We start from the raw sequence: 27268 nt of genomic DNA, 5'->3' as shown, positions 1-27268 counted from the left end.
ATGAATGAAAATGAAGGCATGATATGGAATGCAGTTAAAGCAATGCTTAGAATATATAGCTGTAAATGCACATATAGTCATGTATCATTTAACCATGGGAATACATTCCAGAGTGCAGTGGCATGATCATAGCTCACTATAGCCTCAACTTTCCAGGCTCAGGTGATCCTCCCACCTCAGCCTCCCCAGCATCTGGGACTACAGGCACACGCCACCATGCCCAGCTAATTTATTTTTTGAGACAGGGTCTTGCCACATTGCACAGGTTGGTCTCAAGTTTCTAGGCTCAAGTGATCCTCCTGCCTCAGTCTCCCAAAGTGCTGGAATTACAGGCTTGAGCCACCACACCTGGCTGTACAGCATGTTACTCTACTGAGTAGGCAACTGTATTTGTACATCTAAACATAGAGAAAATATAGTAAAAATATGGTATTATAATGTTATGGGCCCACTGTCATATATGTGGTCTGTTGTTAACCAAAAAGTCCTTATACAGCGTATGAATACATTAACAAGCAGAAGTAAAAAAAAACCTACAGAATGGGAGAAAATATTAGTAAATCACTTATCTGATAAAGGACTTAAGAATATGTAAAGTACTTTTACAACTCAATAATAAAAAAGAACCTAAAAGGCAGACAAAGATTCTGTACTGGCATTTCTCCAAAGAAGATAGCCAGGCACGGTGGCTCACGCCTGTAATCCTAGCACTTTGGGAGGCTGAGGTGGGCGGATCACCTGAGGTCAGGAGTTTGAGACCAGCCTGGCCAACATGGTGAAACCCCATCTCTACTAAAAATACAAAAAAATTAGCTGGGCGTGGTGGCGCGTGCCTGTAGTCCCAGCTACTTGGAAGGCTGAGGCAGGAAAATCGCTTGAACATGGAAGGCAGAGATTCCTGTGAGCCAAGATCATGCCACTGCACCCCAGCTACAGAGAGAAACTCAAAAAAAAAAAAAAAAAAAGAAAAGTATCTTTCCACATCCAATATGACAAAATAAGAAAAAACAAGAGAAATTTAAAATTTAAAACAAAATTAAAAATAATTTTTTTAATGACATACAAATGGCCAATAAGCACATGAAAAGGTGCTCAACATCATTAGCCACGGGGAAATGCAAATCGGAACTCCACTGACTCACCCAGGGGAGTTCACCCAGGTGCCAAGATTTAGCCAAAGCTCTAGGTCTTTTATTTGTAATTTTTTTACTGTTGTATTGTTTCATTAGTCTCTGCTTCTCCACTTCTAGCACAGGGCCTTGGTCCACAGTAGGCACTCAATACATACTGAAAGAACAAATGAGTGGAAAAGGAACATGGCAGACAGAATTCTTCTCTACAGGCTCTCTGGAGATGAAAAATACGAACCTCAAGTCAATAAAGTCTGTTGTTTACCCACTAGGAGCAGCTCCCACCCAGGAGCCAACATTCAGACAAGACTCCAGGGCTTTGAGGAACGTCTGCCCTAGCACTAAGCAGATCAACATCTGGAGGGAACGGCTGTGCCTCTTGGCCTCCCTGGCAAAATCGCTTAAGAGAACCATCCACAGAGAAACGCTGTTTTCCTTTTTGCTGGGCTCAAAAGCTTAAGGGCTGGGTGAAAATCCAGGGCCCTGTGTAACCCACAGCTCAGGACTACTCAGAGACTGCACAGCAGTTCCTGGTGCAGACGAGGCCCCGGAGATGGGTTCCACCCATCTCAGAGAGACTTCCTCTGGAAAGCCTGCTACCTGACAGCAAGTAGAGAGGAGTGGGAGGGTCACAGGACTGCCTTCTCCCTAACTTACCGTCCAGACACCGGTTGTTGTACTTCTTATATGCGGTGATGGCATCGTCCTTTTTCACAAACACCACCTCTGCTACCCCAGGATGGACCAGTCGAGCTCGCTTGAGGGCCCCACACACACAGAAAAGTTCCTGCACACAAGAGGGGTTGGGATTAGGGAAGGATTTCTCACCGCCTGCCACTCACACACTCTGAAGGCCCTGGGGTGTGGTGGCTCCACTGCAGCTAAATATGCCCCTGTGCCTGAGACTGCAGGGAGGTTCCACGTTAGGTGGTGCTCTTGAGACATCCACAGGCCTCAACACAGCACCAGATGAAGTCAGCAGTGGGAAAGGGGCTGGGTTTACAAGACTTGGATCACCTGGGATCTCCCAGCAAGCCACCACCAAAGTCTTCAGTGCCCACCTCAACAGGGATAAAATAGTTATGAAAATTTTCTCAGAGAGCCCTGTCATGAGAATACATGTATACAAAGAAAGACAGCTGCTAACATGTCACCTGAGAATCTGTTAGAAATACAAATTCTGAAGTTCTACCCAGAGTCCTGGTTTGGCTGGATTGAAGGGTTTCCCTAGACATAAGACTTTGAGTGATAAAACCAGGAGAGTCCCTAGCAAAACTGGGACAGTTGGTCACTCTAAGTCAGACCTGAGTTTGATCCCCCAGGCTTTGCTTCCTATCTGCTATGGGACATCTAGCAAGTTACTTAACTTCTCTAAGCCTGTTTCCTCTTCTGAAAATAAAAAGAACTAGCTTACTTTCGAGGGTTACTGGAAAGCTCAACAGAGATCATTTTTAAGCAGTGCTTTGCACACATCATTGACTCCAATCTCCACCCCGTTTTACAGACAAGACAATTAAGGCCAGAGAGGGAGCAGAATGTGAAGACAGACAGAGCCTGACTAGCACTCACGCCATTTCTTCACCTGCAACTGCCTTCACAAGGTTGCTGTGAGGGCCAAAAGAAGGTTTATGAAAAGGTCCTTGACATGATTTGTTTTTAATGGTAAATATCACAACAAGATGTCCCTCTGCACCTGTGGGAGACTGGTTCCAGAACCACTCACAGATACTAAAATCTGTGGATGCTCAAGTCCCTGCTATAAAATGCTGTAGTATTTACGTATAACCTATGCACATTGTCCACTATACTTTAAATCATCTCTAGATTACTTACAATACCAATGTAAATGCTATATAAATAGTTGTTATACTGTATTTCTAAAATTTGTATTATTTCTCATTATACTGTTATTTTAAAAAATTTGAATATTTTCATTCAGTGGTTGGCTAAATCTGCAGATGTAGAACCGACAGATATGAAGGGCCAACTATAAATAGTAGGTGTAATTCCAATTTTATTTCCATTGTCCTTTTAACATTGCCTATTTGGGTAGAAGAGGAGAGAGGATGATTATTACTGGCAATCTCCCCTGAGCGCTGATCATGACTGGTGTTCAGTTTTCCACCATTATATATCTCCCAGGAGTCTGCCTAAAGTGACTGGCACATAGCAAGTACTCAATAAATGGCAGTCGTTATTACGCTTATAAACAGTTTTAATTCTTTCCTTTTTTTGAGATAGAGTCTCACTCTGTCACCTAGGCGGGAGAGCAATGGTGTGATCTCGGCTCACTGCAACCTCCACCTCCTGGGTTCTAAGTGATTCTCCTGCCTCAGCCTCCCGAGTAGCTGGGACTACGGGCACGCACCACCACGCCTGGCTAATTTTTCTATTTTTAGTAGAGATGGGGTTTCGCCATGTTGGCCAAGCTGGTCTCGAACTCCTGACCTCAGGTGATCCACCAGCCTCGGCCTCACAAAGTGCTGGGATTACAGACGTGAGCCACTGCACCCAGCAATCAGCTTTAATTCTTAATGACTTGTCAAGTATTACACAAAACAAGCTACAATTTCCATCCTCATATGCACCATTCACTGCACTGTCCCTGTAAAGGAGAAGGGCGTACGAGGGACCCATTTCACAGCATGTGTGTGTTTCATAATTAAGATTTAACCTAGGCCGGGTGCGGTGGCTCAAGCCTGTAATCCCAGCACTTTGGGAGGCTGAGACGGGCAGATCACGAGGTCAGGAGATCGAGACCATCCTGGCTAACATGGTGAAACCCCGTCTCTACTAAAAAAATACAAAAAACTAGCCGGGCGAGGTGGCGGGCGCCTGTAGTCCCAGCTACTCGGGAGGCTGAGGCAGGAGAATGGCGGGAACCCAGGAGGCGGAGCTTGCAGTGAGCTGAGATCCTGCCACTGCACTCCAGCCTGGGCGACAAAGCGAGACTCTGTCTCCAAAAAAAAAAAAAAAAAGGTTTAACCTCAGCTGGGCTGGGCACAGTGGCTCACACCTTTAATACCAGCACTTTGGGAGGCCAAGGCAGGCAGATCATAAGGTCAGGAGTTCAAGACCAGCATAGCAAACATGGTGAAACCCCGTCTCTACTGAAAAATACAAAAATTAGCTGGGTGTGGTGGCACGTGCCTGTAATCCCAGCTACCAGGGAGGCTGAGGCATGAGAACTGCTTGAACCCAGGAGGCGGAAGTTGCAGTGAGCCAAGATTGCACCACTGCACTCCAGCCTGTGCCACAGAGCAAGACTCGTCTTAAAAAACAAACAAAAAAACAAAACAAAACAAAAAAAACCCAAGGCGGGCAGATCATTTGAGGTCAGGAGTTCGAGACCACCCTGGCCAACATGGTGAAACCCTGTCTCTACTAAAAATACAAAAATTAGCCAGGTGTAGTGGCAGGTGCCTCTAATCCCAGTTACTCGGGAGGCTGAGGCAGGAAAATTGCTTGAGCCTGGGAGGCAGAGGTTGCAGTGAGCCGAGATCGCACCATTACACTCTAGCTTAGGTGACAGTGAGACTCTATCTCAAAAACAAAACAAAACAAAACAAAACAAAAAGATTTTAACAAATGTAGTGACCAGTGCAGTCTGTTAGTCTGGGACTCAACTGCAGGGAGAGGCTGGATTCTCCAACTGTATTCATTTTGTGATCTGACAGTTCAAAGGATGCCTGGATTTCTAAACTAATGGCTCTTTTAGTTTAGAAAAGAGCCTGAATGAAAATGATGTTGAAAAAAGTCCTAGCTGCATCCAGAACCCCACTCACAGGCACTTGACAGGTTTTGCCCATGACTGCCATGGGTGGGACAGGCTGGACCAGGAAGGTGGATACCACCAGTCCATCTCTCCTCTTTCACTTTGGAATCATCTTGTAAAACCTCCAAAGGACACAGAACGTTCCAAAGACTCATAGGAAAACACAACTACTGGATATTGCCCAGTGGGACTAAAGGATCCCATTTAGGACCCATTACATCACAGATATCCCCTGACTCTGACATTCAGGCCAGGCACCTGGCCTTGGTTAGAAGCTGCGCAGAAGAGTGAAGCAGCTGGGCTGACTGCTACTGTTTGAAAGGCCCGATTCCAGGGGTGGCCCTTGGCTGGCATCTGGGAACTCGGATCTCAGAAGGGCTCCTGCCACCCCACAGTTCACTGTGCCTGGACTGTGCAAACAACATGGTTTCTACTCAACAGCTGCTTTTCTTCTGGGAGTCTGGAATTTTGGTACGTGCTACACAAAGAATGCCGAAGTGACCAGTCCCCAATAAAACCTTTGGGCACCGAGTCTTTAATGAATTTCCCTGGTGTCACATGTGTTGTCACAACTTGCTGCGAGTTGCACCCAGCATCCTGTGCAACTCTGCTGGGAGTGGCCTCTGGAGGCTTGTGCCTGGTTTCCCCCCAGCTTCACCCCATGAACCATTTGCTCTGCATCCTTTTGCTGTCATTAGTCTCAGCCCTGAGTGTGACTATATGCTGAGTCTGGTGAGTCCTAGCAGTCATCAAACCTGAGGGTGGGTCTTAAGAGACATTTGCCACAGAGGCGGTTTGAGATTTAAATGTTTGGTAGGTCACAGTACTTACAACAATGTCCTCCTCCGTGACCCGAGGGTGCAGATTATTCACAGTCATCTTGGTGCCTTCCAATGGACTGAGAACAGGCTGTCACAGACAAGAGCGTTACCAGAAGCTGGATAGCTGATAAGCATTCCCACAACAGAAATTCCTCCAGGCACGTGACTAGGAAGGCTCAGAGGAAAGCTCCATGGAGAGTTACCACAACTGGGCCCCCTGAACTTCAGTGTCCACTACACCCCCCACCACTCTATGCTAAAAGCATGGACCCTTTTCCATCTCCCAAATACGCAAGCCTCTCAGGCCCTGAGCCTCTACCTGAAGGCTGCTCATGCTTCCAGACCCACTCAGCTAAAAGAGCCCTTTTTCCCAGATTTCCCAACTGGAATGAGATGCTCTGTCCTCAGCACTCCTAACAGCTTTCTTCTGGGAGAGTCTAACATATCACCAGATACCGTAACCTCTCAGCAGGTCTGCTGTCCCCAGCGGCCTGCAAGGTCTTCGAGAGTAAGAGTCCCTAGGTCTTGGTTTGCTCATCTGTAGAATGGGGGTGGCAATGCCCACCTCACAAAGGTGTTGTGGGGACACAATGAGATACATATAAGCATACAGCCCTCCTGACCCCAACTGCTGTGGTCACCACCGTCACCTCACCTCAGCAGGTGGCAGCTCTTTGGGGGGTTCTTCCTTGTTCACCAGTGTCCGGGACATGTTGGTCAAGGCTTTTGTTCGAACAGAGGAAGGGAGAGCAGGAGCTGTGTATGCGTCATTCTGAACCACTTTGGTAAGAGGGAGGGCCTTGGACATGGAAAGCTTGGAACTACTTAGCCCAGCCTAAACAAAGAGACAGAAAAGAATCTGAGAAGCCAGACCTGGAATGTTCTGAAGAAGCCCCAAGGGGCTGACAACTTGCTGAGAGCATGAACCCTCTACGCCTCCCAGCTCTCCAATTCTATTAGAGGTCTGGAGCCAAAAAAGCTGCCGGCTGCCAGTGACATCCCGTAGTGAAGGGGCAGGGGGAGAAAAAAACACACAGCCTGAGCGCGCACTCACAGAAGCCACTCTCCACAGTGCTAGAAGCTCTTGGCAGGAAGCTTCCATACAGCCCTGACCTGGAAAATTACCTAAGAGCCACAGACTCACCCATACCACTTAGACTTTCTAAAAATTCTACAATAATGAGGCTGGTCAGAAGGCCAAACGCTTGGCCAGGCATAGTGGATCACACCTGTCATCCCAGCACTTTGGGAGGCTGAGGTGAGAGGACTGCTTGAGGCCAGAAGTTCAAGACCAACCTGGGCAACACAGTGAAACCTCATCTATACAAAAAATGTAAAAGAGCCGCTATGCCTATGGAGTAGCCATGATTTTATTCCTTTGTTTTCTTAATAAAGCTGAAAAATTAAAAGGCCAAAAGGTTGAGGCCAAGTTCATTCCCAGATATGCTTCTATCACAGTGTGCTGATCACCACACTTAAGAAGGCCCAGAACTCAGCTTTTTGGTTCCTCTTCTGGCCATCCAGAGGAACCACACACAGCCTTGGCCTCATCAGCTCCTGGACAGTCAGGGACACACGGGCATTCGGCAGCGCAGATCACCAAAAACAGCCCCTCCCATCTCGATATGGTCCCTTGGAAACAAAACTCCCCTGTATTGTGTCTGAGGAAAAAGGCGCATAAAGCAGAAGTGACGGGAGTCCTGCTGATTTAGGGCAGTGTTTAAAGGCACTGACCCAGGGAGAAGGGAGGAACGCAGCAGCCAGAAAGGCAGATCAGAGAATGGGCAGGGGCAATTCACCACGCTTCTCCAAGTCTGGGAGAAGCAGCGTCACCCTAGGCTGGATTCCACATTCCTCAGGCGGCTTTCTGAGTCTCCAGAGCCAGGACAGCACAGTGACTACACACAGGGCCCTGAGAACCAGACTGCTCAGGCTTATTTTATCTCTCCATGCCTGCTTCCTCATCCATAAACGAGGGTAATCAACAGTACCCATCTCACAGGGTACAAAACGCATTAGTATAAAGATGGCATTTATTCAATTAGGGTATCAAATAGGGATAGAGACTCACTGAGCAAGGTGATAGTTCCCTTGATAGCAGACTTGAGCAGTCTAATTACTGGAAAGGCCTGGTCCCTTTGTAAAGAAACAAACTGGCATCATTCAGCTTCACGACGTATCTCTCTTTTTTTTTTTGACACGGAGTCTCACCCTGTCACCCAGGCTGGAGTGCAGTGGTGCAATCTTGGCTCACTGCAACCTCCATCTCAGGGTTCAAACAATTCTCCTGCCTCAGCCTCCCAAGTAGCTGGGATTACAGGCACGCGGCACCATGTCCAGCTAATTTTTGTATTTTTAGTAGAGACAGCGTTTCACCATGTTGCCAGGCTGGTCTCGAACTCCTGACCTCGGGTAATCTGCCCACCTCGGCCTCCCAAAGTGCTCGGATTACAGGCGTGAGCCACCGCGCACAGCCAGCTTCATGTTTCTCTCTTTTTTTTTTTTTCCAGATGGAGTCTCGCTCTGCCACCCAGGCTGGAGTGCTGTGGCGTGATATCGGCTCACTGCAAGCTCTGCCTCCCAGGTTCACGCCATTCTCCTGCCTCAGCCTTCCGAGTAGCTGGGACTACAGGTGCCCACCACCATGCCCGGATAATTTTTTTGTGTTTTTTAGTAGAGACGGGGTTTCATCGTGTTAGCCAGGATGGTCTTGGTCTCCTGACCTTGTGATCTGCCCACCTCTGCCTCCCAAAGTGCTGGGATTACATGCGTGAGCCACTGCGCTCGGCCCATGTTTCTCTTAATTACTAACCAGGAGTCTGGTCCACATACTCGAGACAGTAACCAAAACTGAGTCTTTGAGCTTCTGAAGGAAAAACAAAAGAGGTGTCTGCCCTAAGGACCCACCTGGGCAGCCCACTGGCCTCCCTGTCTGACACTTGGCTGCACTACTGAGCTGAGCAGCATGGACCTCCCTGATGCTCCCAGATGCTGTTTTCTTTCCTTCTCTGCATGATGTCTGATCAACACTCTAGCCCAGCAAGCTTTCCCTGCATGCAGGCTGCACCTGGCAGAGCCCACAGATCAGGTGCGATGTATTCCTGCTAATGTCAACCAAGGGAATCCAGACTCCAAGAGCAGCGCCCGAGCTGCTGACCATAGAGGGTCACAGAGCATGCAGAATGACCAGCCACCAAGGAAAGAACACAGACTCCCCACTGTGGGATCACTCACATTTTCCCTATAGTGTCTCAAACATAGCACCTGGGAGCTGCAGTCCTGCACTTCACTTGCTGTGGGACCTTGAACAAATCAGGAGGCACCCCAGTGTCTCAGCATTTGTAAAACTAAGGGGTTGGACTAACTCCAGCTCTGAAAATCTTACGGCCCAAAGGAAGAAATATTTCTGCATTGAAAGGCTCTATTCACACGGGGCGCAGTGGCTCACCCTGTAATCCCAGTACTTTGGGAGGCTGATGCAGGCAGATCACTTGAGGTCAGGAGTTCCAGACCAGCCTGGCCAACATGGTGAAACCTCATCTCTACTAAAAATACAAAAATTAGCTGGGCGTGGTGGCAGGCGCTTGTAATCCCAGCTACTAGGGAGGCTGAGGCAGGAGAATAGCTTGAACCCGGGAGGCGGAGGTTGCAGTGAGCTGAGATTGTGCCACTGCCCTCCAGCAGCCTTGGGGACAAGAGCAAGACTTCGTCTCAAAAAAACAAAAAAAAAAAACAGGCTCTATTCACCACAACCTCTCCCACCTGTCTGATCAGACATGCAGCGTAAGAAAACATGAGATGCCATACCATGTGGTGAAGAAAGCCGCCAGAGGCTGCAAACTTCATCTGTTTAGTAGGAACGGAAGCTATACCATCATCATCTTCATCCAGGTCATATAAATTCTGAGAATATAACATAAAGAAATATAAGCAAATGTGGCATGTGTGCCCTCAACAGACATCTAGAACAGGTATGGCAAGGAAATGGCTGCTGGAGAGAGAAAGGGACCAAAGTAGAAGTGGGCACAGGGGTGATGGTGCCTGGAAAGACTGGGGCACAAGTCCTGACAGGCGAACTCCCTGTCAACAAGGGCCCAGTGAAAGTCCTACAACTTCCAGATACATCAGAAGTCCCTTTTTCCCAGTGGGCAGTATCTACGAAGAGTTCCTAAAATGTTCCTTTATATCCTTTGGCTTGGAAAGTCCATCCTTGTTAATACGACCTACAGAAATAAATCCAAACCCTAGTAAGAACTTTATCTACAAAGATGTTCATAGCAGAAGGATTTCTAACAGTGAAAATGACAGGAAAATGGTTTAAATAAAACTGGAATGCCAACTATATGGATTTTGTAATTACTAAAACGTTTACAGTAAATGTGAAATGTCGCAGAAAAATGCTTGAGTTACAAAGTGAAAAAAGAATGATAGAAAATTGGATAAGAATATAACCATGGCTGGGCGCAGTGGCTCACGCCTGTAATCCCAGCACTTTGGGAGGCCGAGGAGAGCGGATCACGAGGTCAGCAGATCGAGACCATCCTGGCTAACACGGTGAAACCCCGTCTCTACTAAAAATAAAAAAAAAAAAATTAGCCAGGCGCGGTGGTGGGCACCTGCAGTCCCAGCTACTCAGGAGGCTGAGGCAGGAGAATGGTGTGAACCTGTGAGGCGGAGCTTGCAGTGAGCCGAGATGGCGCCACTGCACTCTAGCCTGGGTGACAGAGCGAGACTCGGCCTCAAAAAAAAAAAAGAAAAGAAAAGAACCACAACCACAACTATGAGTTAAGTAAAAAACAGACTGGGGCTGGGCACGGTGGCTCACACCTGTAATCCCAGCACTTTGGGAGGCCAAGGCAGGCAGATTACCTGAGGTCAGGAGTTTGAGACCAGCCTGACCAACATGGAGAAACCCCATCTCTACTAAAAATACAAAATTAGCCAGGCGTGGTGGCGCATGCCTGGAATCCCAGCTACTTGGGAGGCAGAGGCAGGAGGATCACTCGAACCCAGGAGGCCTGGAGGTTGTGGTGAGCTGAGATTGCGCCACTGTACTCCAGCCTGGGCAACAAGAGCGAAACTCCATCTCAAAAAAACAAAAAACAAAAAAACAGGTTGGGCATGGTGGCTCACACCTGTGCCTGTAACCCCAGCACTTTGGGAGGCCGAGGCAGGAGGATCGACTGAACCCAGGAGTTGGAGACCAGCCTGGGCAACATGGCAAGACTCTATCTCTACAAAAATTAGCCAGATGTGGTGGTATGCACCTGTGATCCCAGCTACTCAGGAGGCTGAGGTGGGAGGATCATTTGAGCCCAGAAAGTCAAGGCTGCAGTGAGCCATGACTGCACCACTGCACTCCACCCTGGGGGACAGAGTGAGACCCTGTCTCCAAAAAAAAAAAAAAAAAAAAGCAGGGGGTGGGGGGACATGTAAGGAACTATGGCAAAATTTCAACAGTGATTGGCTTTGGATAATAGGAACTTGAGGGACTTTTTGGCAAGTTTTCTATATTAAGCACATAGAACTTTTATTTAAAAAAAAATTAACAACAAAAAAAATTTTATTAGCCTCTCTGTCCCCTAGGCCTCCCTTCCTCTATTAAGAATCTATTAAGAAGTCGCTTCTTGGCTGGGTGCGGTGGCTTATGCCTGTAATCCCAGCACTTTGGGAAGCTGAGGTGGGCGGATCACAAGGTCAAGAGATTGAGACCAGCCTGGCGAACACTGTGAAACCCCATCTCTACTAAAAATACAAAAATTAGTGGGGTGTGGTGGTGCACGCCTGTAGTCCCAGATACTCAGGAGGCTGAGGCAGGAGGATCAATTGAACCTGGGAGGCAGAGGTTGTAGTGAGCCGAGATTACGCCACTGCACTCCAGCCTGGCGACAGAGCGAGACTCCGTCTCAAAAAAAAAAAAAGAAGTTTCTTCTTTAAATTGCAAAAAGTTCACTGTAACCCTGCCTCCAGTACTACCAACTGGGAACCTTGGGAGCAAGCCTCAGTCCATGCACCCAAGTAGGCCTCATTAAAAAACATGTGCACGCCTGTAATCCCAGCATTTTGGGAGGCCGAGATGGGCGGATCACGAGGTCAGGAGATCGAGACCATCCTGGCTGACACGGTGAAACCCCGTCTCTACTAAAAAAATACAAAAAAAAAAAACTAGCCGGGCGAGGTGGCGGGCGCCTGTAGTCCCAGCTACTCGGGAGGCTGAGGCAGGAGAATGGCGTGAACCCGGGAGGCGGAGTTTGCAGTGAGCTGAGATCCAGCCACTGCACTCCAGCCTGGGCGACAAAGCGAGACCCCGTCTGAAAAAAAAAAAAAAAAAAAAACATGTGCACGCCTACATGTTCACTATGTACACACACACTCTCTCTCTCACTCACTCTACCTGTTTGGCCTGGTGGTTATTGACAACATTGATTCTCATTCCAGCAGGATGGGGATGAAGTGGTGCCATGGCTTTCTGCTGTGGAACCTGGAAACACTCAGTGGTCAGAATTCACCCCACAGGGTCCACATGCATTCTCTAGAAGGAGGGGGTTACTGAACTTGATACATGGTGCGCATGCAGCTTTGGTCTTTGGTAAAAGGCACTACAGAGGGCCTTATCCCCCACAGTAGGAAGTAAAAGAATCATCATCAACCCAGAGACCACATGGTAATGCACATGTAGGGCTTAACGGACTTGGCTCAGTAAATGTTTGCTGCGGCCGCTGCTGTTCCTATTACCAAAGCTGCTATGAAGGTTAAACGACATTGTTTCCTTTCCCTCTGTGGTGGCAGCTGTGAAGGGTGGCCAGTGCCCTGGACTCAGGGCAAATCCCACTGGGCCTGGGGGTGGAGTGAGGACTGTAAGATCATGTATGTTAAGTGCTTGCCACATGGCATGTGCTCAATAAATCTTTTGTCCTTTCCTCTCTCTTCCACCAGTATCTCACTTGGGAAAGTCACTAAATTTCTATGGGCCTCCTCTTTCTTTTGTACAGAACTGAGATAATACCCTTCCTTCCTTGTATAGTTCCTTGGCTATAACGTACTTAAAGCCCCTGTAAGGAGCAAAGTGCTATACCAACACTTGAGAGGATAGTAGTTTTGCCCAATCACTCCTGGCACCTTGCCTCTAAATCTACCTTTGTTACTAGCTTTCTGGGAATTCATGACAAAAGCCACAACTTACCTGGATGGTTTTGGTGAGTTTCAGAGCAGGGGTCACTGTCCCAACAGGTGGGTTTATGAAGGCAGCAGGGGAACTCCTCTTCAAGCTAATCTTCTCCCGGGCATCAGCGACCTGGCGGGGCTTCTGGGGCGCCGTGGTCTGCTGCTTGCGAGAGTTCAACATCTCTCTGGCATCCTGCACTTTCCCTTTGATCCGAAATCGGGCATCTTTCTGCAAAAGCTTCTCCCGGGCATCCTTGACTCCCAGTTTGAGCCGGGCATCTGAGAGGCCAATCTTTTGCCGGGCATCAAATCTCTGCTGGAAGGTGGCTGTGCGTGTTGACTGGCTGAGAAGGCCTTGCTGGATCCCAACTCGAGATCGGACACCTCCAACCCCCGGTCTGGCATTAAGCCTGTAAATACAAATTGCAATCAATATTAAGTGGATCTGGATATCAACAGCAGTCTATGAAAGTGGAACTGTGGTAACACTGGGGACAGAGGAGGTCCTGGAGAATCAGAAAGCAGTTCCTTGCCTGTGCCTGAGTAAATAATTATGCTTACATGATGACTCCTTTTCTGGTTTCATGATGGCTTTTAACTTTCCATTTTAAGCAAAATTAAGAGGGAGGGGCTGGCAAGTTTTATCACTAGCTAAGACTGTTTCGCTTCCTAGACCACCTGTCTTGAGACACCAACATGGACAATAACTTCCCAACAATGCCAGTCAAATAAAATAAACATCCACCAAATATAATCCCACTCATCTGAAGAGTAACTTTAGTTTCCAAGGCCCATCCCCATCCATGTTCTCACTCAGCCCTCTCAGCACCCTGAGAAGTACTTACTATGCCCACTTCACAGTGGGAGAAGTAGGTTTGGAGAGGCTCAATGACTAACAAAGAGTGTCTTTAAGGAAGGCAGACACCATTTACTGGGCTAGGACCAAGAGAGCAAACATGTGGGTCTGGCTTAGAGCTAGAGGAAAACAGAAAACACAAAGACTTGGTAGGAAAGAAACATAAAGTTGCAATAGCAAAAATATCAAATACAGAAACCACTGAAATTGGAAATGATGGGTTCAGGGTTCACTGTTTGAGTAATGGGTACACTAGAAGCCTAATCCTCACCAGTATGCAATATAATCCATGGAACAAACATGTACGTGCACTTCCTGAATTTAAAATAAAATATATTTTTTTTAATTGGAAATGAATGAAACTCCATAAACAGGCCCTGGTCTCTTTCTTGGGTTCCTCTGTTGGCCTACAATGGCTTCAAAGTGAACAGACGGCCCTCCCCAGTACAGCACTGGAGATCCTCCCCAAGGTCTTTGGGCTTCTTCTGTCACCTGCCACTCTCAGGCCTCTCTACAGTAGCTACCATCAACGGCCACTCCTGTGGCAGAAGCTCCACCTGGGGACTCCTATGTCAAAGTGTACTCTTTGGAAAATCCTCCCCGATTTCTCCAGACCAGCTCTTCTCTGTGCCTATTTTTACACATGCTTGTTTCCTTTTTTCTCTCCCTACCTGGGTGGGGCTGGGAGAATGGGGTTCATTCCTTTTGCAGGGCCCAGCACCTCCTAAGCAGCATTGAGCCCTGGCTGAGTGTCAGAAACTCCGGTGGCGCTTCTTAAATACGGAGCTATCCAGATCCCACCCTAGATACTGAATCCAAAATCTGGGGGGAAGCCTGGTCATCTGCATTTCTAACTCCATGGGTGATTCTGGAGAAGAGCCATGTTGAGGATCTCTGACCTGGTGTTAGAGGGTAAACTGCTGCATAAGCGAGTTCCTATACTGCCTCCCACTTCACTGCCTGGACCTCCCAGGAGGCATCTCTCATACTGGGCCAGTCACTGGCACTCTCCCACTGCTGCATTCAAGTGGCTGGAGTGAAGACTGGCTGTCAGTTCCTTTGCTAATAAATACCAGAAGTATAGCCAAAGGTGAGCCTACCTGGTACCAATAAAAGCAAACCTGGACCTTCATCTTGTTATACCTCAAATAATGGAAAAACACCCACTGCCTCCAATACGCCAGTACCAGACCTACGGCGGCAATACAGACTGAACCTGTGTCCCCCCAAAATTCCTCTGTTGAAACCTAATCTGCAATGTGATGGTGGTAGGAGGTGGGGGCCTTTGGGAAGTGATTAAGTCATGAGGACAGAGACTTCATGAATGGGATTAGTGCCCTTTATAAGGAAGAAGCCCCAGATAGCTCCCTGGCCCCTTCCACCATGTGAGGACTCAGCAAAAAGACCATCTAGAACCAGGAAGCAGGCAGGCCCTCATCAGACATGGAATCCGCCAGCATCCTGATCCCAGACGTCCCAGACTCTCTGTGAGAAGGAAGTTTCTGTTTTTTCTGTGTGTGTGTGTTTTTTTGTTGTTGTTGTTGTTTTTTTCTGAGACTCCTCTTGCTCTGTTGCCCAGGCTGGGGTGTAGTGGCGCTATCTCGGCTCACTGCAAGCTCCGCCTCCCGGGTTCACGCCATTCTCCTGCCTCAGCCTTCCGAGTAGCTGGGACTACAGGCACCCACCACCATGCCCGGCTAATTTTTCATATTTTTAGTAGAGACGGGGTTTCATCGTGTTAGCCAGGATGGTCTCGATCTCCTGATCTCATGATCTGCCCGTCTTGGCCTCCCAAAGTGCTAGGATTACAGGAGTGAGCCACTGCGCCCGGCAGTTTCTGTTTTCTATAAGCTACCCAGCTTATGGTGTTTTCTTATAGCAGCCTAAATGGACTAAAACAGGCAGTGATGCATGCCATCATTTTTCTCTTTGGAAAGTGGCAAATTAAGATTTAAAGATTTTCCGGTGAGTTCTGGGTAGAAGGGTCATTTATACAGTTAATCAGATAAGGCTTAAGGTTTACTTGCCCATCCCTGCCCTATTTTTTATTTATTTATTTATTTTATTTTTTGAGACGGAGTCTAGCGCTGTCGCTCAAGCTGCAGTGCAGTGGTGCGATCTCAGCTCACTGCAAGCTCCGCCTCCCGGGTTCACGCCATCCTCCTGCCTCAGCCTCCTGAGTAGCTGGGACTACAGGCGGCCGCCACCGCGCCTGGCTAATTTTTTGTATTTTTAGTAGAGACGGGGTTTCACCGTGGTCTCGATCTCCTGACCTTGTGATCCGCCCGCCTCGGCCTCCCAAAGTGCTGGGATTACAGGCGTGAGCCACTGTGCCCGGCCCTGCCCTATTTTTTAATGTGAGGACTCTGGGAGATGGAGGCACTAGAGAAAGCAGGGCCAAAGGAAGGGGGTGTTCAGGGGGCCGGCATGCATGATTAGAAAGAAATGGTTGTATGTGGTAGATGGCATCCACCCTCCCTAGGACTGGGCTATCCTAGGCTTTGTGTTCCATGGCCTGCAAAGTCATGGACAAACTGGGGCTATCCTTTGGGGTAACCTCAGAAACCTGCAGCTAGGCCAGGTGCAGTGACTCACACCTGTAATCCCAGCACTTTGGGAGGCCAAGGCAGGTGGATCACTCGAGGTCAGGTGTTCAAGACCAACCTGGCCAACATGGTGAAACCCCGTCTCTACTAAAAATGCAAAAATCAGCCAGATGTGGTGGCACGCACCTGTAATCCCAGCTACTCGGAAGGCTGAGGCAGGAGAATCGCCTGAACCCAGGTGATGGAGGTTACAGTAAGTCAAGATTACACCACTGCACTCCAGCCTGGGCGACAGAGCAAGACTGTTTCAAAAAAAATAAAGGACACGATCAATGAAAACTTTTGAGTATTACTCACTACAGGTTGACAATTTTTGGCACAGACTTTTTTTTTTTTTTTTTTAAGAGACAAGGCTGGGCACAGTGGCTCATGCCTGTAATCTCAGCACTTTGGGAGGTCAAAGTAGGAGGATGGCTTGAGCCCAGGAGATCAAGAATAGCATGGGCAACATAGCCGGACTCCCTGGGCATGGTGGCTCACACCTGTAATCTCAGCACTTTGGAAGGCTGAGGCAGGACGACGGCTTGAGCCCAGGAGTTCAGGACCAGCCTGGGCAACAAAGTGAGACTCCATCTCTATAAAAATGAAAGCAGAGGGCCGGGTGCGGTGGCTCACGCCTGTAATCCCAGCACTTTGGGAGGCCGAGGCGGGCAGATCATGAGGTCAGGAGATCGAGACCATCCTGGCTAACATGGTGAAACCCCGCCTCTACTAAAAATACAAAAAAAAAAAAAATTAGCCGGGTGCGGTGGCGGGTGCCTGTAGTCCCAGCTACTCGGGAGGCTGAGGCAGGAGAACGGTGTGAACCTAGGAGGCGGCACTTGCAGTGAACCGAAATCGCACCACTGTACTCCAGCCTGGGCGACACAGCAAGACTCTGTCTCACCAAAAAAAAAAAAAAAAAAAAATTGAAAGGACAGAATCTCATTCGGTTGCCCAGGCTGGAGTGCAGTGATCACAGCTTACTTCAGCCTTGACCTCCTGCCTCAGCCTTCTAAGTCTGGAACCACCATGCTCAGCTTTAGACATCCTTTAAATGTTACAACCCCGTGAATCAGGTTATTGTTCACATTCTATCCATGAGGAAACTCAGAACCAAGGAGATTAACTATCCCAAGAGCTACTAACGGGTGAGGAATGGGTTTGAACTTCACTGTGCCTGGTTCAAGCATCAATTAAATAAGCATGGGTTAAAAGTAAACATCAGAACTGGAAGAGTTAAGAAAAAACTTTAAAAAATAAAAAAGGCTGGGAGCAGTAGCTCATGCCTGTAATCCTGACACTTTGGGAGGCCAAGGCAGACAGACTGCTTGAGCCCAGGTGTTCGAGACCAGCCTGGGCAACATGGCAAAACCCTGTCTCTACAAAAGATACAAAAAAATTAGCTGCAAGTGTTGATGCACACCTGTAGTCACAGCTACTCAGGAGGCCAAGGCAGGAGGATCAACTAAGCCCAGGAGGTCCAGGCTGCAGTGAGCCAAGATCACGCCACTGGACTCCAGTCTGCGTGACAGAACAAGACCCTATCTCAAAAATCAAAACAAAACAAACAAAAACAAACAAAAACAAAAAACAAAACCAAAACCCACCACCAAAACAAAAAGAAACAATCTTCCTTATTAGTGTCTGGTAATTCAGTTTCAATATGTTGTTAAACCCTTAAAAATTTACACATATATAAAGGAAGGATGAACACTGTCCCCAGGCTGAAGAAATATTAGGATTCCGGTCATGCCCAGGGATACAGAGCACTCTCTAGTGACCAAAAGGTGAGCACAAGCAGCGAGGCAAGCGGGCAATGCACGCACTGAGAACTCACACAGCACAGAGCCTGCCTGGCAGGGAGGACCACCAAGATGCTTTGTGCTGGCATTTTTATCTATTTGAACAGCCTAACAGGCACATTTGTGGGTGGGAGGTAACCGTAGTTGAGGATGTAGTAGGAGCTCCTCACGGTGGGAAGGAGTAAGCTATTTCCCCTCAATCTGATGCACTCAGTTCCCTGGTTCCACCAGTGCTTTCAACTTCTTTCGTGAACAGCTTGAGGGGGCTTCAGTGTTCAGGCTTTTTATAATCACAGCTGCTCTTCCTGCATGAAAAGACAGCTATTCATCCCAGCAGGCAGCCGTACTGGTTTCAGACAGGCATTAGTCATCGGAAATTTTTCAAATCAACACTCCTGCTAGGGGTAGGTCTCTAAAACATAGACTCAATTATGTTACCCTTCCGCTTCTAGAACTGCTGAGGGCTCCTTAACAAAGCCCAACCCCTGGGGGGAGCCTCGGGTCTGGCTCCAGCTTATGGCTGCAGCCTCACTCCCCACGGTAGTGACTACTGACGTTCCCAAAACACATCCTGCACTTTTATCCTCAGTAAATGTTTGGGAGGGGGAAGGAGGAAGGTTTTGAGTGAGTCTCGTAACGCCCCATATCCATCGCACTGAAACTACAGCTCTGCAACTGCTTCCAGGCCTTCAGCAGGTATTCCGCGAGGTCCTGGCAAGAGTGCTGCTGGCAGGTGAGAAGGCAAACACTCCCTGGACCCCAAATTCTCTCCCCTATATCCCCAACGGGAACCTGGCATACATGTGATGACCAGCAGGGAGGGTCTGTCTCGGCTATAGGAATATCTCACCCTCCTGGCTCTGTCTGGGGAGGGCAGGGCTACAGCCCGCTCAGGACAGATGTCCAGTCCAAAGGATTCAGGCCCATGAAGTGGGGCCCTGGATTATTATAAAGTAGATTTTAACCCACGGGTTTCAAATCCTCTGGGTTACGGGAGGTGGAGGTTGCTGTGAGCCAAGATCACACCAATGCACTCCAGTCTAGGCCACAGCGCAAGACTCTGTCTTAAAAAAACAAACAAACAAAAAAAACTTCTGGGTTAGGGGATGTATGTGTTTAGGTCATTTTTATAGAGAGAAAACAGCTTAATTCTAACTATGACTGAGGGTCAACTCTGAATTAGGTGTTTTAGAAACACAAAGAAAAGGCCGGACACAGTGCCTCCTCACGCCTGTAATCCCAGCACTTTGGGAAGCCGAGGTGGGCGGATCACGAGGTCAGGAGATCGAGATCATCCTGGCTAACACGGTGAAAACCCGTCTCTACTAAAAACACACACAAAAAAATTAGCTGGGAGTAGAGGTGGGCGCCTGTAGTCCCAGCTACTCGGGAGGCTGAGGCAGGAGAATGGCATGAACCTGGGAGGCGGAGCTTGCAGTGAGCGGAGATTGTGCCACTGCACTCCAGCCTGGGGGACAGAGAGAGACTCCGTTTCAAAAAAAAAAAAAGCAGCACAAAGAAAAACAAGACACTAAAATACTTTCCCCTGCTGGGCGCACTAGCTCACGCCTTTAATCCCAGTACCTTGGGAGGCCAAGGCGGGCGCATCACCTGAGGTCAGGAGTTTGAGACCAGCCTGACCAACACAATGAAACCCTGTCTCTACTAAAAATACAAAAAATTAGCCAGGCGTAGTGGCGCACACCTGTAGTCCCAGCTATTCAGGAGGATGAGGCAGGAGAATCGCTTGAACCCAGGAGGCGGAGGTTTCGGTGAGCTGAGATTGCACCATTGTACTCCAGCCTGGGCAGCAAGAGCAAAACTCCGTCTCAAAAATAAATAAAATAAAATAAAATACTATCCCCTTACCCAAGAGTCTTGTGCAGATGTTTCATTTTAAAACATAATTCTTTGCCTAGAGTTATGTAATAACCCATTTCCTCCCTTTTGTGTTTAGGTTTATATTTCCTTTATCTTATTTCAACAAGGAAACAAGCGGTCAGCACCAGGATCAGAGTCCTGAGCTGAACTGCAAAGTTTACAATCCACCCTGTCCCCCCACAACCTCCCACTTCCAGCTCCAAGGACTCCCCAGATGAGGCATCTGGCCCAGAGAGCTGCTTAACTCTAGCCTCCAGCACACTCAAGGCTGCCACACTGAACTGCTTGGAGGCAGCAGATAGCAAGCTATTCACTGAGGGTTAAACTCATCAAACTAACAAGAGGGGACATGTCAACTGACTTAACTGGGGATGCCCTCATATCTAAAGGAAGAAACTGCTGGGCACAGTGGCTCAGGCCTGTAATCCCAGCACTCTGTGAGGTAGAGGCAGGAGGACTGCTTGAGTCCAGCAGTTCGAAACCAGCCCGGGCAACATGGCGAGACCTCGTCTCTACAGAAAATACAAAAATAATTAGCCAGGCATGATAGCATATGCCTGTGGTCCCAGTTACTTGGTAGGCTGAGGCAGGAAGAATGCTTAAGCCCAGGAGGCAGAGGTTGCAGTGAGCCGTGATCTTGCCACTGCACTCCAGCCTGGACAACAGAGCAAGACCCTGTCTCAAATAAATAAAGGAAGAAACCAACATGAGGGGCAGGCCAGCACTGCACCTGGTGCCTAATGCTATCCTGAGGAGACTCTCTACGGATCTTTCGCAACTAAGGTCACTGGAGATGTGCTGTGGTAAGGAAAGACAGCCTCTCACCATGGAAGAAGGTATCACTCAAAACGACCCCCTTCTGGTTCAATCATTTCCCATTAGTCAAGGAATCTTTTAATAATTAATTGGAGGCCTAGGTAATAATAATGGTAATGACTCTTCTCTTTCCTTTTTAAAGAGATGAGGTCTTGCTCTGTCAACCAGGCTGGGGTGCAGTGGTGCAAGCATGGGTCACTGCAGCCTTGAACTCCTGGGCTCAGGCAATGCTCCTGCCTTAGCCTCCCTCACAGCGGCAGTTACAGGCACGAGCCACCACTGCATCCAGCTATGACCCTTTTCTTGACTCAAAAGGTGTGAAGAACACAAAACAGAACGGCTGCTTTTGAGAACAAGCACATTCCACAAATGTGATCCTTGGGATCACAGGAAACAAAGTGAGCAGAGTGGTGGGGAAAGAGGTTATTTACACTTCCTCAAGCTGGATCTTTGGCTATTTCTACCAAGAGGAAAAAAGCTTTCTTAAACAACAAAATTCTTCCTGGAACATCCATGCAACATTAAAACCACAGTTCCAAGTATGCAGATTTCTTCTAGGCAGTATGTAAAATAGAATATATGGCCGGGCGCACTGGCTCACACCTGTAATCCCAGCACTTTGGGAGGCTGACGGGGGTGGATCATTTGAGATCAGGAATTCAAGACCAGCGTGACCAACATGGTGAAACCTCGTCTCTACTAAAAATACAAAAAATTAACCAGGCATGGTGGTGCATGCCTATGGTCCCAGATACTTGGGAGGCTGAGGCAGGAGAATCGCTTGAACCCGGAAGCCAGAGGTTGCAGTGAGCTGAGATCATGTCACTGCACTCCAGCCTGGGCAACAGAGCGAGGCTCCAACTCAAAAAATACAAAGACATAAAATAAAAATAAACTTACTGCAGGAAATGACATCTGTTCATTGAATTTGTTCAGATCCTTCACATTATCTTAACAGGGACCCCTGGATCTAGTTTTTCTTTGTTGGCTGTGCAAGTGAGATAAAAATGGAGTTTCCAGAAGATTTAACTCAAACCCAGCATGCACTCCAGGTTCTCCCACACTAGTCTCTCTGCCTGCACTCTTTGGCCCAATCCAATCCTCACATAATGACAAAGCAATATTCTCGTGCTAAAACTTGAATCATGTTACTCCTTAAGAAGCCTTCAATGACAATAACGAATACTAACATCTATCAAGCACTTAAGTGCCCGTTGTCAGAAACTTTTCAATGCATTTTAGGTATATTAATTCACTCGATCCTGACAATAACCTAATAAAGTAGACATTACTCATGTTTTATAGATAAGTAAAGAGAGCAAGGCATGGTTAAGTAACTTGCAGAGGGTTCTACGGAAAGTGGGAGAAGCCGGGATTGGAACCCTGACGGTGACTCCAGAGTCCCAGTGCTCACCTATGCTCCAGGGGCACTGTGTGCTTCTATTCCTTTAAGGAAAGGTTCAAGATAATTACCAGCCTTTGCTGAACACTTGCCACATGGCACAAACTTTAAAACATACCTTCTGGCGGGCCGTGGTGGCTCATGCCTGTAATCCCAGGACTTTCGGAGGCCGAGGGGGGTGGATCACCTGAGGTGAGGAGTTCCAGACCAGCCTGGCCAACATGGTGAAACCCCATCTCTACTTAAAATACAAAAATTAGACAGGTGTGGTGTTAGGCACCTGTAATCCCAGCTACTTGGGAGGCTGAGGCAGCAGAATCGCTTAAACCCGGAAGGCAGAGGTTGCAATGTGCCAAGGCTGTGCCACTGCACTCCAACCTGGACAATACAGTGAGACTCCATCTCAAAACAAAAACAAAAAAAACCCGGCCGGGTGCAGAGGCTCAAGCCTGTAATCCCAGCACTTTGGGAGGCCGAGACGGGCGGATCACGAGGTCAGGAGATCAGGACCATCCTGGCTAACACGGTGAAACCCCATCTCTACTAAAAAATACAAAAAATTAGACGGGCGAGGTGGCGGGTGCCTGTAGTCCCAGTTATTGGGGAGGCTGAGGCAGGAGAATGGCGTAAACCCGGGAGGCGGAGCTTGCAGTGAGCTGAGATCCGGCCACTGCACTCCAGCCCAGGGGACAGAGCGAGACTCCGTCTCAAACAAAAAACCAAAAAAAATCTTTCTCACATTTAATTCCTTCAACCAGGAATCACCATTACAAATGAGGAAACTGCCTAGTTTAGAAGTCCCCTGGCCAGGGAAACAGAACCCAACTGTTTCACGTGCCAGGTGTATCCAACTGCAAGGCCCCTGTTCCTGTGGATCACACATACCCCCCACCCCATTCCTGCAGCCCCACCTACTGCCCAACACAAAACTCTGCACACACTAAAGCCAAAACCGTACAGATCAAATAGACTACAGTGCGGTCCACCTGTAGTCAGAAACTGGGGGAGTGACCACAGAGAGAGAAGAACCTGGTGTCGATCATTCTGTCGTTTCCAAAGGAACCTACAAAACCTGGATGGATTTAGAAGTGGCCAGAGGAGCCAGCGCCAACTTCACATCAGACACTAGGCGGAGATGTGACAGAGCTTTCGCAGTCAGTAGCTGAGGAAACAAATACTAATGCATGCCCGTTATGAACCAGAAGCCCGCTAAGTGCTAGCTGCGAATTACCAGGTGGTGGTGGCAGTTGTAGTTGATACAAGTGTCCAGGATGGGGAAGGAGGTGAGGGATACATTTCAGACATCAAGAGAAAAACCTAGCCACAGGCACACGGGTGATATGAATAAACATCCGCTGAATGGCCGGGCCTGTGGCTCACGCCTGTAATCCCAGCACTTTAGGAGGCCGAGGCGGGTAGATCACATGAGGTCAGGAGTTCGAAACCAGCATGACCAACATAGTGAAACCTCCGTCTCTACTCAAAATACAAAAATTAGCCAGGCGTGGTGGTGCACACCTGTAGTCCCAGTTACTCGGGACGCTGAGGCAGGAGAATCGCTAGAACCGGGGAGGCGGAGGTTGCAGTGAGCCGAGACCGCACCACTGCACTCCAGCCTGGGCGACGGAGCAACACTCCGTCTCAAAAAATAAATAAAAATAAACATCTGCTGAGAAAACATATGTCTGAGAAAACAGTATCTAACATATTTATATCCTGGCTATTTACAAAGACACTTAAACTTAATGCGTGTTGGGAAACTATTGGGCAAAGTTCTCACTTCTTCATACAGGTGAACTCAGCTCACAAAGACTTGAAATGACTAATAACATTTAACTGCCATGGGGAAGTTTGGGAGACATGACTGCAAATCACCTCCATGGCTCCTCAACCAGCTCAAGCACTTTCTTCTCCCTAAGGAAATAACCAATCTCCAGCCCAGCCCACTTGTTTTTCAAGCCCATGCAGGAGGCCAACTCAGCCAGCAATTAAATCGCACTCAGCCCCGCCGCTCAGTTCTCCGAGGTCTCGGGCAAGTCACTCTACCACTCCCAGCCTCAAGTTCCCCATCAGTAAAAGTGGAGTAACATGAATTGCTAGCAGACAACAGGACCGTGAAATATCAAACGAGGCATCGTTTATACGAACAGGCTTAGAAAACTTAAGACGCCGCACAAAGGGAGGCGAGTGTTAACAGAGGCCGCGTGGACGGGGATTTGGGCTTGCGCCTCAGCTTCGGCCGTCGGAGCAAGTCACTTCCCTGCTGCTAAACTTCGGTTGCCTCAACTATAAGATAGGTGGAGACCAAGCAGCCCCGAGATCACGGAGCGGGGCCCAAATGCTAGTCCAGACAGGCCAGGGGGCTGCACCGCCAAGACTCCCGGACCCCGGAACGCGGGGGCCCTAGGGTGCAGCCCCTCAGGTCCACGAGGCGGCACTCTGTCCCGCCGCGGCCCCGTCGGCCTCCCAGGCCCGCCGGAGGGACTGCGCCTCGGCCAGTGGGCGGGCGGTCGGGGCCGCTGCGGCGACGGCGGCGGCCCGGCCAATGAGGAGCGCGGCTGCTGTTGGGGGCGGGCGCACCCGGTCCTCCGCGTCGCGCCCGGGCCGCTCCCTCCCCCGCCTCGAGCTCCACTATGCCGCGGACCCGAAACCCCGAAGAAAAGAAAGGTCTCTCACCGTCCTTTCGCCACCGCCCCGCGCTTCCTGATGAGTTCGTCCAGGGAGATGTCCGCCATCTTGCTCCGCCGAGCGAGCCGAAAGCTGCCGAGACACCCCCAGCCCGCGAGCCCGCCCCTTCGGCCGCTACAGAGCGACGAACTACTTCCGACGTCCGCCGACCAACTCTCGCGACAGCCAGCTAAACGCAAGCAAGAACCGGAAGGGGCGGGGACGCTCCCCGTGAGCCTTCGCGGAGCTGGCTGCTCATCTGCATACAGAAGGTCGACATATTATGAATTATTTATTCTCCCCGACGAAAAAACATTAAATGAAAAGCAACAAAATAATTTCATTAACAAGTAAGACAAACTTCAATGGAAGTGGATCATTACCTCAACGGTCAACTATGATACTCATCATACGCCAAATGAGAATATGATTCCTTACCTAGGAAATAAGAGTTACTATTTCTTTATGCCTTAAACTTATGAGTAAGGAAAATAACGATTCGGGGTGACGCCCGAATCCTCACTGCTAATGTGAGACGAATTTTTGAGCGGGTAAAGGTCGCCCCTAAGGTGACCCGCCTACTTTGCGGGATGCCTGGGAGTTGCGATCTGCCCGATCCCTTTATATCTGAAAAGTAGACTGGGCGCGGGGTGGCGCAATTTGTTTCTTTCCGGTGCACGGTGGGTGCGTTCTCGTTCCTGTTTTCTCCTCCTGCCCACGCCGCCGGTTCCTAGGGAGTCTAGTTACCGGCTGGGGACGCTCTGCACTTCATCGCTGTCCCCAACCGCGCATTGAGTCAGTCCAAGGTTGCCCACAATATTGACGTTGTGACCCACGAAACTGGCAATTTCCAAACATGCGGACTTAACCCAGTTCTCCCAAACTTCCCTGTATAACCGCTTCTCTGTGCTTCAGAAAGATACGTCCGGCCCCGGCCTCACACAGCAGCTCAGTTAATGACAGCGTGTCTTCACTTTGCGACTTTATAATGTAGTGCTCTTGGGGGTGAGAGCCGGACGACTGCCTGGCTCGCGTCCCGGTGGCGGCGTGACCGGTGGCGGCGTGACCGTCACGAGCAAAGCACTTCATCTCTCTGCCTCTGTCTTCCTAATATGTATTATGGAGCAAATAATTTATAGGGCGTTGGGAGAGTTAAAGAGACTAATTCATTTAAGTGTTAAATACAGGGAATGACTTTTGCATTGATACAACCCCAGCCTCCAGCATGCGCCAGGCATGAGGTAGGTGTTCGGCACATATTTGTCCAATCACTCTAAAAATACACTCCATGCCCTTAGAACAGATGGGGTTAAGTCCTCTTGGCCATCAGGCATCAGGAGCTCCGTACAGAAACTGGGTAAGAGGCCAGTGGCGGTGGCTCACGCCTGTAATCCCAGCACTTTGGGAGGCCGAAGCGGGTGGATCACCTGAGGTCAGGAGGTTGAGACCAGCCTGGCCAACACGGAGAAACTCCGTCTCTACTGAAATTTAAAAAAAAAAAAAAAAAAATGAAAAAATGGGAAAAAAAAAAGCCAGGTGTGGTGGCACGGCCTGAAATCCCACCTACTCAGGAGACTAAGGCAGAAGAATCACTGGAACTCGGGAGGCGGAGGTTGCAGTGAGCCGACATCGCGCCATTGCACTCCAGCCTGGGCAACACAGCAAGACTCCATTTCAAAAAAAAAAAAAAAAGAAAGAAAGAAAGAGGGTAAGAGCGATCGTACAATCCTTCTGCCTCAGCCTCCCGAGTAGTTGGGACTACAGGCTCACCCCACCACTCCGGGCTCCCTCCCAGGCCTCTTTTCCTCACCCATAAAACGGGACCATTAAGCCTTTCCTCCCTTCCAGGCGTGCCAGGAGGAACGCGCGACGGGAGGACAGGCTGGCCAGTGGGGTCAGCTGGGCAGTGTAGAGCAGATGCGGAGGACGATTTTATTTTTGTTTTTATTTTTGAGATGGAGTCCCGCTCTGTCGCCCAGGCTAGAGTGCAGTGGCATGATCTCAGCTCACTGCAGCCTCCGCCTCCCGGGTTCAAGCAATTCTCCTATCTCAGCCTCCCGAGGAGCTGGGATTACAGGCGCGTGCCACCACGCCTGGCTAATTTTTGTATTTTTAGTGCAGACGGGGGTTTCACCATGTTGACCAGGCTGGTCTCAAACTCCTGACCTCAGGCGATCTGCCCGCCTCGGCCTCCCAAAGTGCTAAGATAACAGGCGTGAGCCACCGCGCCCGGCTGACTTTTTTTTTTTTTTTTTAAAGTCAGCACAACTGATCATAAACATGTAATCTAAGTCTGGGATGGCCCCCTCCCCCGGGGCATTTCAGAGCTTTGTTTGGACGTTTGGTCCCAAAGACAGGGATGGCGG

At 49.0% G+C, this 27268-nt stretch overlaps 1 protein-coding gene and 1 non-coding gene across 4 annotated transcripts in view; one reads left to right on the top strand and one right to left on the bottom strand.

Moving 5' to 3' along the window:
- POLDIP3 (DNA polymerase delta interacting protein 3) overlaps positions 1–25077 on the bottom strand; it is a 30287-nt gene extending 5210 nt beyond the window's left edge. For 2 of the 3 annotated variants that reach the window (XM_025399404.1, XM_025399406.1), the window contains exons 1-7: positions 24912–25077; positions 12910–13300; positions 12121–12207; positions 9534–9629; positions 6382–6561; positions 5737–5814; positions 1788–1917 (exon numbers count right to left, since the gene is read on the bottom strand). In XM_025399404.1, the coding sequence (XP_025255189.1) occupies positions 1788–1917; positions 5737–5814; positions 6382–6561; positions 9534–9629; positions 12121–12207; positions 12910–13300; positions 24912–24970 (1021 nt within the window). In that variant the 5' untranslated portion in view covers positions 24971–25077. The remainder of the gene's footprint in view (positions 1–1787; positions 1918–5736; positions 5815–6381; positions 6562–9533; positions 9630–12120; positions 12208–12909; positions 13301–24911) is intronic. The other variant, XM_025399405.1, reaches the window with a different exon arrangement.
- A 290-nt stretch (positions 25078–25367) lies between these two features.
- Positions 25368–25517, top strand: LOC112633925. Its single transcript, XR_003121680.1, has one exon. It is a non-coding gene; the product is annotated as a U12 minor spliceosomal RNA (small nuclear RNA).
- The last annotated feature ends 1751 nt before the right edge of the window (positions 25518–27268 follow it).

This window comes from Theropithecus gelada, chromosome 10 (genome assembly GCF_003255815.1).
Source record: "Theropithecus gelada isolate Dixy chromosome 10, Tgel_1.0, whole genome shotgun sequence".
NCBI lineage: Eukaryota > Metazoa > Chordata > Mammalia > Primates > Cercopithecidae > Theropithecus > Theropithecus gelada.
The sequence above is the reverse complement of the archived record's forward strand: the minus strand, read 5'-3'. Positions and strand labels throughout refer to the sequence as shown.